General features: G+C 40.6%; 1 protein-coding gene across 1 annotated transcript; it reads right to left on the bottom strand.

Moving 5' to 3' along the window:
• Positions 1 to 509: 509 nt before the first annotated feature.
• Positions 510 to 12935, bottom strand: LOC307262533 (transmembrane protein 184B-like). Its single transcript, XM_080043442.1, has 10 exons — positions 12802 to 12935; positions 12491 to 12562; positions 9688 to 9921; positions 6882 to 7047; positions 5902 to 5992; positions 5677 to 5752; positions 5317 to 5408; positions 4760 to 4929; positions 4334 to 4528; positions 510 to 3115 (listed from the first exon to the last, which is right to left on the bottom strand). The coding sequence occupies exons 2-10, from the start codon at positions 12533 to 12535 to the stop codon at positions 2886 to 2888; spliced, it is 1299 nt and encodes a 432-aa protein (XP_079899568.1). The 5' UTR covers positions 12536 to 12562; positions 12802 to 12935; the 3' UTR covers positions 510 to 2885.
• Between the last annotated feature and the right edge of the window lie 140 nt (positions 12936 to 13075).

The following is a 13075-nucleotide window of genomic DNA, read 5'->3' as shown; positions in this document are numbered from 1 at the left end:
TACACATGTGAGCTTCTATTCATATTCATATGAACACAGGGCGAACAGTACATGACAGTAAAATATTCCCAGTTGGTCAGGATGCGTTCCCCTTCACTTTTTTGGTCAATATCACTGTTATTGTACGGGCAGATGGAGCAGCTTTGAAATTGTTTTCACCAGTTGCAGCAGCTAAGTGACATTGCATCCTGTATATCAGTACCCAATATCACTTCAATGTTGTATTATTTTTTATATAAATACATTGTCATTTTTTGAATAAAATTAAAGACTGCAAAAATCCTATCCTGGGAGGTAAATGATTGCTGTAAGTTAACTGTAAATATAATTGCAGTACTAAAGCAATTACAACTACTTATAATACTACTGCAGACAACAGAGGATTCCATTTCTTTAGATGCTCTTTGCTATTTCTAGTGTTTATCATAACACTGTACACAATCTTACATATTGTGTTGTTGATGGTAATGGTATCTACAAGCTGAATTGAAAAAAGCTTGACAGAAGTGGCCATTTGCTCTTGTCTTTTATTTCCCTTTTAACACCAATAGAAACCAATATAAGCATAAAAAACATGATAATATTACCAATATACAAATCAAAAATTATACATCAGAAATAAAACAGGAGAATAAAATATTAAACTAAAGCACTATAATCAAGAAATATTATTACAGTCATCACCGTGAATGTTTTACAGTGCTAAGTTCGACTCTATTTACAACATTCTTTTACGTTCTGGGAAAATATTTCCTGGTTTAACATATTCAGCTTTGGGATTTACATCCAACCTTTGAATGACAGAGTATTGTAACTATCATTTGATAGTGTTTTCAACAACAAGATGCTTGAGTTTGATATGCTGTTAAATAGGGGCAAAGTATAAGGCAGCGAATTTCACTTTTAAAATACCACTGAAGTTAATGTTACATTAATACAAATAATTCACTCAAGCTTGCCTTTAACTGCAGCACTACAAGTTCAGTGAAAAGACAGATACAAAAGTGATGCGATAGTTATTGAGTGTCGGAAGTTGATGCTAGGGATATGGGTTAGCAGTCAAAGTCAGAAACCAACTTTTTAACAACTCAACACTCTATATCCTGCAAACTGAAGTTGACTGTGCTCTCGAGGATGCACATCAATTGGCTGCTTTCTTAATCCCGACGAAATGCATTATATACACGAAGAACTGTAGTGTTTGTTTACCTGTAGTCAATAGGCTTAATTCAAATCTGTAAAATCTGTTTGGTCTCTGCACATGACAAGACTAATTGCACATTTAGAGGCAGCATTGGGCCTTATGGCACCCGTCAAAAAAGGATCTACTCAGATTTGATGCTTATGTGCTCCACCATTGAACATTTAAGCTAACAACCAACCACAAGAGACTTCTGAACTAGCCCCTGGTGGTGAAACACATATTAAACATCAGTTAAAAATCAGTCAACAACTCATGAACAAATAACAATTTTCATATGATAACAGGCAGACTTGCAGATTTTGACTGGCCAGAGGTATTTTTCCACCATGCATCACTGTCTTTTGGTAGTATATATTTAGTACCATTCTTACATCCTGTATACCAACTTTAATGCCCATATATATTAATTTGACAGATGTGAGTCCAGACACATTTAAAGCCTGTTTTTCACCGAAACATCTTTACATGGCCTTATATGTCAGTAATGACCAACATCCCGACTCATCCCTACTTTAGCAATGAGGCTATTATTGACACTACCAGCAGAGGCGGGCCTGGTCTGTGCTACATGTCAATGCCCTTCATTTTGAGATTACACTCCACAGCTGCAGGGAAGTGTTGCTTCTTCAGTAATCTGTAATCTGTGTGGGTGTTTCCCAACCCACATTATAAATCTCCCATACATCTGTTGCCTCAGTGCTCGACAGAGAGTAACATTGCAAGAGGAGCCAATGTCAGGCCAACAGATCGAGTAATACAATTACACTTTTGAGTCACTTGTTCATGTGAACCCACAACAAAATAAAAAAACAAACACAGAATATTTATAACAGATCTGGAATGACACATTTTCCATCAAACTATTCTTTAAATGAATTATACCTTCAGGGTCATACAATACTAAAATAATATAAAAAATTTGATTAAATTCTTATATATTAAAATGGAGCTCTTAGTGTTACTTGACTATAAATCCATTGTAAATCTTAAGACAGTGTGTCTCAGTAACTGGAGCACAAAGGACTGCTCACTCTATTTGGCAATTTTGCGGTACGAGGCAGAGTTGGCAGCGGGCTGAGGAGGAGTATCAATGAAAAAACACAAAAAGATGAAGGAACGGGGGCCATTTCTTTCAGATAAAGATGGCAATAATTTTCTATAGCATACACCTTATATCTGTCACAACTTGGTTTTTTTCTGTGGTCTTCAAAGTGCAGCAAAAAGATGCTATTTGCAGGCACAGTTATTTGGACCAATCCATATTCAATGGATGAATATAGATATGGTATTTCTGATGGCCTTTATAACATCAACTAAAATGACAACTTGACCACTTAAGAAACCTAATGTCTAAACATTTTGACTTCTCTTCTCTCCAACTATATGTGAAGCAACTTCTCCATCCTCTTTCCTGCTACCTCTTTTCCTACTGTACATAATTATGTTCTCTTTTTCCTCGCAAAACACTCAATCCCTTCCTTCAGTCTGTTAAGCACAATTTTATGAGTCTGACATGAATCAGATTTTTTCACTGGTGTCTAAATGTGATGGAAAAAAAGAAAACAGAGTCTGATCTTTCAAGTTCAGACCGCAACTAAATATCAGCTTTTTTTATATTGTTGATAAAACTTCAATATGCACTAAAGGAGTAAAGTGCTCACGCTGAGTGTGTGCTTGGGCCTCAGAACTCGTCGTCAGAGCTGAGCAGCAGGGTTTTTTCATTGTCCCCGCGGGTGCTGAGGTTACTGTGGCTGCGGGAGAGGGCTGGCCCTCCACTCCGCTCCAGTGTGGATTGCTGGGTGTACTGCTGATACGCCGGGGAGAAGTTATGGATGGCATCCTGGACCATGTCGCCCGGATTCATGGTTTCTTTAAGGCTGCTGGAGATGCTCTTCATTGGGGCACAGCGACCTGTAGGAAGGGTTGGCATGTTAATAATGAGAATGATCGCAGGTTGGACGGGGAACGATAAAGATGAGATAGAGATGAGGGAAGAATAATAGAGAAACTGTTTCCATTTAATTGTCGAGTGAATTGAATTGGCCAAAATAAATATATAAAATAGGAATCTGCAGGGTGGGATAAATAAATGTCCCTGAATGCCATAGTCATGCAGATGACATAATAAAGCAACAGTGTGAATGATATTACTGGAGGTCAATAAGATAGCGTGACATAGATGGAGGTTTACATTTAGATTTTACATTATCACCTAAATGTTTTTCTGCTAGAGGAGAGAGTAAAAAGGGACCACTGAGCATGGGTTGGAACATAGACTAAATAAAACTCTGCAATGGGAAATTAAAAGGCAAAATTAACAAAAGGAAAGAAAACAAGACCCAAGATTCATAAATGTGTAAATTACATTCATGCTGAACTTAAAACGATGTTAACGTAATTGACATTTAACCACCATCAAACACTCAAAAATGCAAACAAAAAGCACCGTATGGGGGATAAACACACAGATCTGTTGTAAGTACAGACGAAACACAGCTAACATCAGACCTACCGTACTGTCCATAGGTAGGAAATGAGCCTTTTGGTGCAGCGCAGGGAAGAGAAGAACAGGGGGAAAAGGGGAAACAAGGAAAACCAGAAAGTCAAGATGGAAAAAAAGGGACAGAATACAAGGCAGAAGAAGAGAGAAGGATTGAAAAATATTTAGAGAATGTCAACAATAGGAAAAAAGTTGGGACAGAAAGGGTAAGCTCAGATAAGTTCTGTAAGATTGATGGAATCAGCAGACTGATGTGATAAAATGCCCTACAACAAACAGGCTTTCTTTCTTATTACAGACATATTTACCAAACTTAAACCCATCAAAATTACACCAGCCTTATTACACACACACCAACACAGTCTCACTCCTAGAACGTCAAATTCCGACTGTATGCAAGGGCACTTTGACATCTGTCACTGACGGGAAAATGACCCTTCGCATTAGTCTGCAGACGGAGAGGGGGTTCAGTTCACTACAATGTAATGCCATCCCGGGTGCAACACAGTCTCACATAGTCACACACAGTCACACAGTCACACACAGTCACACACACACACACACACACACACACACACACACACACACACACACACACACACACACACACACACACACACACCCCTCACCATATGAGTCCAGTCTTTTATCCATGTAGACCTTGTAAGTGAAGGCATGGCGCAAAGCAACGGCAGCGAAGAACATCTCTATGCAGATGATGAAGTTTTGGTAACCAGCAGCAACTGTTCCCTCGCCAACAGAGAAGCCAGCCGCGGTGATCTGCGGGATGGCTCCACATTTCTCCAAGATGGCCAGCAGCATTCCTGAATCGTACAAGAGAGAGAGAGAGAGAGAGAGAGAGAGAGAGAGAGAGAGAGAGAGAGAGAGAGAGAGAGAGAGAGCGAGAGAGAGAGAGAGAGAGATAGAGAGAGAGAGAGAGAGAGAGAGAGGGTAGGTTCAAAGTGAGTTAAATATTTGGATGAATACAGGTGTGTGAGAAAAACTGGCTATGTGTGCTGCTGTGTGTTAACAAGGACAGAAGAGGGTCTCCTTACCTTGCCAGAAGGAGAGAAAGATGACCGACTTGACCATAAAGAACTTGAGCACGGGGTTGTATGGGACAAGCAGTTCACGCGTGGCAAAGTAGAAGAGGAAGAGAGCGTAGAGGGATAGACTGACAGAGATGTTGTAGACGATGGTCACATACAGGTAGCCACTAGCCACACTGTAGGAGAGAGGGGAAAAAGAGGGGAAAAAAACAGAACAATGTCTTAGTTAGAAAACAAAGATGCTGGAATCAATTTAACTAAAATGCTTAAACTGATTTACGATCAACTAAAAGCTGCACAAGGCCATTTCATGTTGGCATTTTTGGATTAAAGAGAAATAAACTGAAGAACACACTGTCCACTACACAGAGATAAAAAGAGACTTGAATTTCTATGTTTTGAAAAGGATTACTTATTACAGATATGAATTGTGTGCAATCAGAACGTAGAATACACTACAGTTGCGGGACATTTAACTTTCTTTCAAACAAAGAAGTGAAGTCACAGAGGAGGGAGATTTGCATGCTGTGAAGGACTGTGGGTACGTTGTTGTGGAAACATACTTGAAGTCTCCGTCTCTGTATTTCCCAAAGGCCTGAAGAATGACAGTGATCATTGCCATGAGGGGTTTCACCACACAGAACTGGAGAGTTGCCTGAGGACGGAAGAGTGACACAAGGTAAAGTTAATATGGTAGGGACAAGAAGGGACAAATGATGGGCGAGGAGAACCAGGTAAACTTTTTCTGCAAATAGATTTTCATATTGTGTGGCTATAAATGTGGAAATAAATATGTTGTTTTTGTGGTCATCATCAGAAAACATGCATCACCAAGGGTATAAACCCCATAGTTGATAGTATTTGCTTCATCTATCCGTGAAGCACAACACTCAAACTAAACTATAACATGCATAGACTGGTACCTGTTTGCAGAACCTTAGGAAACCAATGGAGTACGTCTTGCCCCACAGACAACAGGTACCATACATACAGCTTGACCTAAAGTGAGGTAAAGATTTATAGGGGTCAAAACTGCTGAAAAAGAAAGCAGGTTATTTTAACATGAAATTGCTTCATTGTTGAGCAGAAAGGAGGAAGAGACTGGGATATTTAAAGAAAAGATGTAAATGAGAGGAAACAAGACTTACTCAATGGTTTTCCCTCTGATCTCAGCCATGATGGCGCTCTCTCCTCCCAGATACTCATAGCACAGACTCAGGAAGTTGTAAATGACAAAGGCTGCAGAGAGCATCACAAAAAACAACCATCGGTGTCAGTAAAAATCACTCCCAGATTCCAGTGTATAACCATAAACAATTTACAATTTGTAACTAGACTAAGCTATTCATGCATTAGGAAGGAAAGCTTTCCATACATTAGGAAAATAGCAAATGACCAACTGACACACTGGATAAACTTTCTCTAGCAGGTGAAAATCTGATGCTGATGTTGGCATCAGAATGGTTCAGAGGTAGTTGAGACGAAACCATCGACCTAGCTGCAATTATACCAAGGTTTTTACAAAGATATACTGTAATGTCGGCGTCGCTGATGTTTAATTGGCCACCAAACACATATTGATGCGTGATAGCTCTAGCGTTAAGTCAGCACATGGTGTAACATTATGAAGGCGGGAAATCCACATCAGCAATCTTAGAATTGCAAAGTGTCATTAACATGCATATTATGCAATTGCTGGTTTTGTTTTCAAATTCTGCAAGGATACTTGGAGAAATTGCTGTGACAGTAGATTCAATAAAGGCGGGTAAGATACAGAACAGGCATACAATTTATGCCTTTTAAAAGTCTTCACAAGGATTTGCTCGTTTTCATACAGTTGCTAGGAAACAGGCTTCCCCCTCCCATGCAATCCCAAAAGGCCGAGGAGACATGAGAACAAAGATGGCAACCTTTGTAAATGAAGACACTGCAAAGGCCATCCGTCTCTGAGGCATCACGACGCATAAATTCTCTCACCCGTATTTCTACTGGGGGTCAAAAGACCCATTTGAACACAAAACTATCCCTCCCCACTGCTGTGTTGAATATTAGCCTGCTGTTTGCATGGCTATATGGAATGCATATAACTCAGCCCGCATCAGAACATGCTACCAGTGTTACCACTCACCTTCGTAGCAGTCTCGGACTGTGCCAAAGTACACGTAATATTCCTCATTGGTGAAGAATAGAAGGCTGAGCCAGGAGTCGAAGGCATAGATGGGGACTATGAAGAGGATCCTCACTATATGTCGCTGTTCATTTGGAGAGCTGTAGTAGCGAAGGTGCATGTAGATCTAAAAAGAAAAGAGAAAGACAAAAGGTGAGAAAAAGGTTACATCAAAATAGATTAAGTGATAAGTTCAGAAAGAAAATACAAATGTGGTGCGCTATGAGTCATTTACAGAGCATGAAAACTGACATCATCACATAAGACATGTCCCAAATGTTAATCTTTTTTTTTGTCCTTAAGTATGGACAGTGACTGAATGAAGCATGTTCTTTAACCATGCTTTCTGGATGAGCACTGCAAAAACAGCAGGTTGAAACTTGTCCAAAGCATCATCCTCCCAGACGTTGCTAAGGGAAAGAGTCAGCACATCTTTTTCTTGATGGCATCATTTGAACTCTGCCTTTGGAAACAGAGCGGTTCATCTCACTACAAAGGAAGACATCTCTGTATGTGTGTGTCTGTCTTTCAGTTTGGTATTTCTTGCCGATCTAATTCACACATGGCGGGTGTGTTGCTGAGGACTCCAGGGGAGCTGCAGTGCCAAGGGTGAAGTTGTTTTGATCAGCGGTTCTGTAGAAAACTGCAGAAATATGATCAAGACTGACTTTGGTTCACGTCCGTTTATGATGTTGCGGTACTGGTGCCTGGAGCAGCCAAAAAGGACGAGAGTGCGCTGCTATTGTAACAGTGCAATTACTATCAGCAGTACAGGCAAGTCCCTAGCCAGAAACAGCTATTACTACTATATAACAGCATAAAAGGGAGATAGTACAATTAAAGGGAGCGAGGGTAAGACAAGAAAGTAAACTTAAAAACACGCATAGTTGCATATTCATTTAATTTCCCTTTATTTAACCTTGAAAGATCAATATACACATGCACATGAAAACATGTGGTTGATACACTATGTGGGCTGTATGACTTAAATGTGTAAGCAATACCAGAGAGAGCTTGTTGCTATTTGAGTAGATATTTGGTTATTTTTAGTTGATTCTAACTATTGTAATGGTGGAGTCAGCAATCCTAATCTAATTATTATGACAAAGACCGCCGACTTGGATGTATTAATTATCATTGTTTTTTGCCAAAGTTCACATTAAAGGTGAACTAAGAATGCTTGTGTCAAGATGTGACAGTGCAGGGTGCAGATTCAGAACACACTTTTTTTTCACTCACTCACTCACTCACTCAATCACTCACTCACACACACTATATGTTAGAGACAGACAGGTTACTGCTCCTCTGCTATCAGGCCCTACAGACAGACAGGTACAGGTTACAGCTCCTCTGCTATCAGGCCCTGCATGAAAATTGACCCAATAATTAGGTATTCTGCTCACCAGTTATACTATCAATTGAAATGTTTTAAACAGCAACATAAATGTGTCACATTACCAATATGAGAGTAAATGATATTGTAACGGGAACACTTACTTATCCAGCACATCTCAGAATGTAAGTGGATCAATGGGCTAGCTGAAACTAATTGGTGCCTCATGAAACCTTAATGTATTTTCATCCGGCTCTAGTCTGTCTGTATACCTAGGTCAGAATACAACCAGTATTCATTTGCCAAGTACGTTGTACATCGGAGTGGTGGGTGTGAAAGATGTGTGTTGTGTGCGTGCACTGAGACATGGGCTGGTTGTTGTTGTGGGTAACTGATACCGGGCTTTTATCACTGCTATTCAGAACAGGAAGAACGGGGTGGGCATTTGTCACCACCACCTCCGTCTGCTCCATCCGGCTCCTTTGCACAGACACAATGTCCAACCTATCAGCCTTCCTGGCTAGTAAACAGACACACACCTTTGGCCAAATAAACAATGGGTTGACAACGAACACTCCAACGACAGTGCTCGTTGCTAGGTGACTCTCTTCCCTCCTCTGCACACACACAGTGACACACACAGTGACACACACACACACACACACACACACACACACAGTGACACACAGTGACACACACACACACACGTATAGCCAGGAGCACATGTTGCCAGAGAGACATAGGGCTCTTATTTAATCCTCTGCGTGCAGAGAAGCAGCAAACAAAGGAGGGAAAAATCATTAACCTAAGCCACAATGTAACACATATCTCACTTGCATATTAGGAAGCCGTATCAAATACTTCACTGTAACATGTGGTGGATTGATAAACTGACACAAACTAGGCAAACAATAATAGCACTTATCTGCACCACTAACACCAAGCCCCTGCCTTCTCCAGAGTTTTTGATCACTATTCTGAAATCTAAACAGTAAACACAAAATGATGTTTCCTTTTATGATGTTTTTCCTCACATCTTCTACCACTAGTGTAGTTGATATTATAACCCCAACGAAAAGGGTTAAAAAGTATTCCAGTGCAAGTGTTCAGTGCCAAGCCGATGTGCAACAAGTAGCGTGGACAAACTAGTAGAACATAAGTATGTATTTGGAAGGAGCCTTCTCCCCAAAGAAAGTTAAACATGCGAGTGCACACTCAACAGTAAAAGGGGTTATAAAACATAGCCGCACATTGTCCAACAGCAAAAGGCTCCCAAACCAAATCTCATCACATGAATATTTATTTCAAACTTGACCTTGTAGATCTTATTTCGCTCTCTCACTGGTACACAGAGCTGTCCAACATAATAACTATTTGTGGAGACTGGAACTGAAATCTTTGTTAGAAATGTAGTTTTTAAACCCCTCTCCTTACCTGGTGACATGTGATCAGAAGAGCGGTCCAAACGAAAAAACCCGATATGGTTTGGGCTGTGGCAGTCATGAGGAAAATGGGCTCATCTGGTGTGAACACTGGGGCTTCTGGTATCCAGGAGGAGTTGGGTCCTCGGGGGGCCACAGTGGCTGGGGGCCCCGGGGCGAAGCCGACAGGTGAGTCATTCGCCAACCTCTGGAACAGGGCTATGTCTCGCCGTACAAGTGGACTCATCTGTATGAAGAGAGGGTGTCCATGAGACTTCATCAACTAACACGTTCTGAAGTTAATAAAAACTAATTCAACATAGACATTTTAAACTAGCATTGGCTGACATTCCAGGTTGTAAAGCCTCAGTGCAACTGGCCTACAGCACAGTTTAAGACCTAAATCTCAAGTCAACATCCGCTGAATGAGAAAAAAAAAAGAAAAAGAAGACACAGAGCACGGCAAAGTATGACATTGCACAGATATACAGTGCAATATATAATGTGTGGATAGACATTTTTTTTTTTTTTTTTTTTTTTTTATTGATCGCATGTGATGTACTTTGATGGACCGAAATAAATATTTTTACTACTACTACTACTACTACTACATATGAAGCTAAATCAAAACAAAGGGAGAGTTAAGAGGAGGCATACGTTAAGGTGGGTGACAAGAGGCTGAAAAAAAGTGTAATAATCACACACAGCAACACATGGGTTGGGGTTAGAGCCTGAATCACTCAAATGATGACAGCAATGAGCTGAGCGTTGTTGACCCAATTTCTCCCCTACATTTTCTCCATGCTTTGCAGCGGGCAGGAAGAGCTGTCATAGCTAGGAATGGAACTGCATACGAACGTCAGTACTGTATTGTTACAGGGTAATGAAAACACCATTCCACCAAACAACACCACAGACTGTGGAATTTGGCCTCAGGTAGATGCAATTCTGAAAGAGTAAAACTATAATGTAACCTCATCCAAATGCGCATCCTCTAAATTGGATATATGTATTTATTCTTTTAACAGTTTCGGTTTCACTCTACTTTTTGCTTCATGAAACAATCATATCAGGAGCTGTAGCTAAGTAAGATGGGGCATCGAGTCCGACATATTTTTCCCCCATTGGTGAGTGAAACTAAGCCTATTTCTATTAGATTTGTAAAACCAAAATGCTTACACTGCATTTGTGCCATGTCAACATACTGATGAGGTGTCACATGCATTGGAAAATACCCTTTAAGGAACATGTCAATACGTTTATAAGAAGTTAAAATAAGACAAGTGTTGTGATAACGTAATAATTACTCAACACCGATTGGGAAAAATTAATACAAGATGGCGGCTAAACCAGAACTTGCAACATCAAAAGCATCCGGAAGAGATGCACCATGTGCCACCACCCTCATGATAAAATCATCACAGATCTCTGAGGACTGTCATCTCTCCTTATATGTCAGTGTCTTGGTACGGATTCCAGGAAGGCGATAATCTTATCATTCACAGTGAAAACTAATTTCCACAATGACTTTCCGATCCCCCCATGTGCACCAGCTAAATATAGGTTGGAGCCCAATGTGGTCATGGATGACTCATGCTGCTTGCCAAAGCCTCAATCAGCTTGTGGCAATGCAGCAACTAGGAACACATCAGTAGGTCACACACACACACACACACACACACACACACACACACACACACACACACACACACACACACACACACACACACACACACACACACACACACACACACACACACACACACACACACACACACACACACACACACACACACACACACACACACACACACACACACACACACACACACACACACACACACACACACACACACACACACACACACACAAATATGTTAAGAAAACATTATTTGAATTTCTTTATACCTGGCCTTTTTTGAAAAAAAAATACTGGAAAGCCATAGCCAGAATATGAATTTGGTGTGTTTCAACACAGGCTGCATTTTTGAAAATGGTGTAAATTTGGGTCTTGGCAATGTATCAATGCATCACAGTTCAAGTTTAACTTTCCATATATAATCCCAAAATAATGCTGGGGATAATTGATAGGGAAAATATCTTTCCATTTATCATGGAATCAGTTTGCTATATTGCCTAACCTGCCAAATAGTGACTAATAGTCTGATATTGGATTATACTACTACTAGCAAGCCAAGATAGTGTGTGTAATGGACAAACCGTGTTATGTAAAATAAAATAAATGTCTACATAACATCTGACTATAGGGTGAAATCTGTGTTCAGTATCCTTCTGGTGACGATCACACGCCCCAGCTTGTAACTAAAACAACAAAGCTAGATGCTTCCCAGTGGGCCACAGACAAGAGAGAGAGAGACAACTCATCAATCCTGCTGACTGCACCCGTGGGTAGGTTTCAAAACACGCATTGTACTTTGACCTCAATCGAATCAGCAGTCTTTGTGATAGGCCATAATACTGTACGTCCTCGGGGCTATTAGAGCTGCATGGAAATGACTCTTCAGCATCCATCCGTTGCGGCTGTGTTCAATCAGAGGCAGAGAAGACCACAGGACTACTTAGCAGTGACCACGACTCATTTTAATCATTCAAAGTGTAGAACGCAGGGGAGCTGGTTTTGTAGGTTTCAACCCTCAGAACATCAAACATGGGCGGCCTTACTTTATTTTAGTGAAGGTGACATCTTTACATGAATATCATCGGGGGCAATTTTTAACTCAGCCATGTTGATTTTGATGTATTGAACTCAGGGTTAAGAAAAACACCAAACTGGAGAGTGGGGGTGCTTTACTTACCTCTGCAGCGGTTTGATCTGCGCTGGTTTGAATCAAAGCATCCATTTAGCTCATCTCAAGTCGACTGGGAACCTTTGCGAGTAAGAAAAGTTAATTGGTCAAGCGCTGAAATTAAGACGACAGATAGTCCCTCATCTGATCACCGCATCATTGTCTGAACAAGGGAATCTTGCCATTTAAAAAAAAAATACAGCTGGCAAGTGTCGCTGCTAGCTAACGTTAGCTTGCCTTCCCTAGCCTGACGCTAGCTTGCAGTTCCCCTTAGTCAAAACAAAGCAAAAAAAATAGAACACGCCTTTAAGAAGTCTCACCTTAAATTGCATTGTTGTAAGGACTGTGAAAAACAATTGTTATTTTCTTGACATTTCCAATCCAGAGTTGATGAACCAGGCACCGTTATTTTATCCACATCACCATCAGCAGCTCACTGTGTCAACAGCAGCTGCCAGCAAAAACTCCTGTTGGCGCATGCGTAGTCACTCTTGTTTCTCCAGGTTCTTTGCGACTGAACATGATGTATTTTTGTACAAACTGCACTGCATGTGATCCAGTTGTGTCCAAACCCCAATTAAAATTCACACACAC

The sequence above is a fragment of the Ammodytes marinus genome (assembly GCF_949987685.1).
Source record: "Ammodytes marinus genome assembly, chromosome: 16".
NCBI classification, from domain to species: Eukaryota; Metazoa; Chordata; class Actinopteri; order Uranoscopiformes; family Ammodytidae; genus Ammodytes; species Ammodytes marinus.
Note: the sequence above shows the minus strand (reverse complement) of the source record. Positions and strands in the feature narration are given on the sequence as shown.

What these genes read in the sequence shown, in the direction of transcription:
- LOC307262533 (XM_080043442.1), bottom strand. Translation starts at nt 12,535, where the DNA reads ATGGATGCTTTGATTCAAACCAGCGCAGATCAAACCGCTGCAGAG. An exon ending in TTCTGATCACATGTCACCAG is followed by an intron (nt 7,048 to 9,687) that starts GTAAGGAGAGGG and finishes TTTTCTTTTTAG; the next exon opens with ATCTACATGCACCTTCGCTA. An exon ending in AGTCCGAGACTGCTACGAAG is followed by an intron (nt 5,993 to 6,881) that starts GTGAGTGGTAAC and finishes TGCTCTCTGCAG; the next exon opens with CCTTTGTCATTTACAACTTC.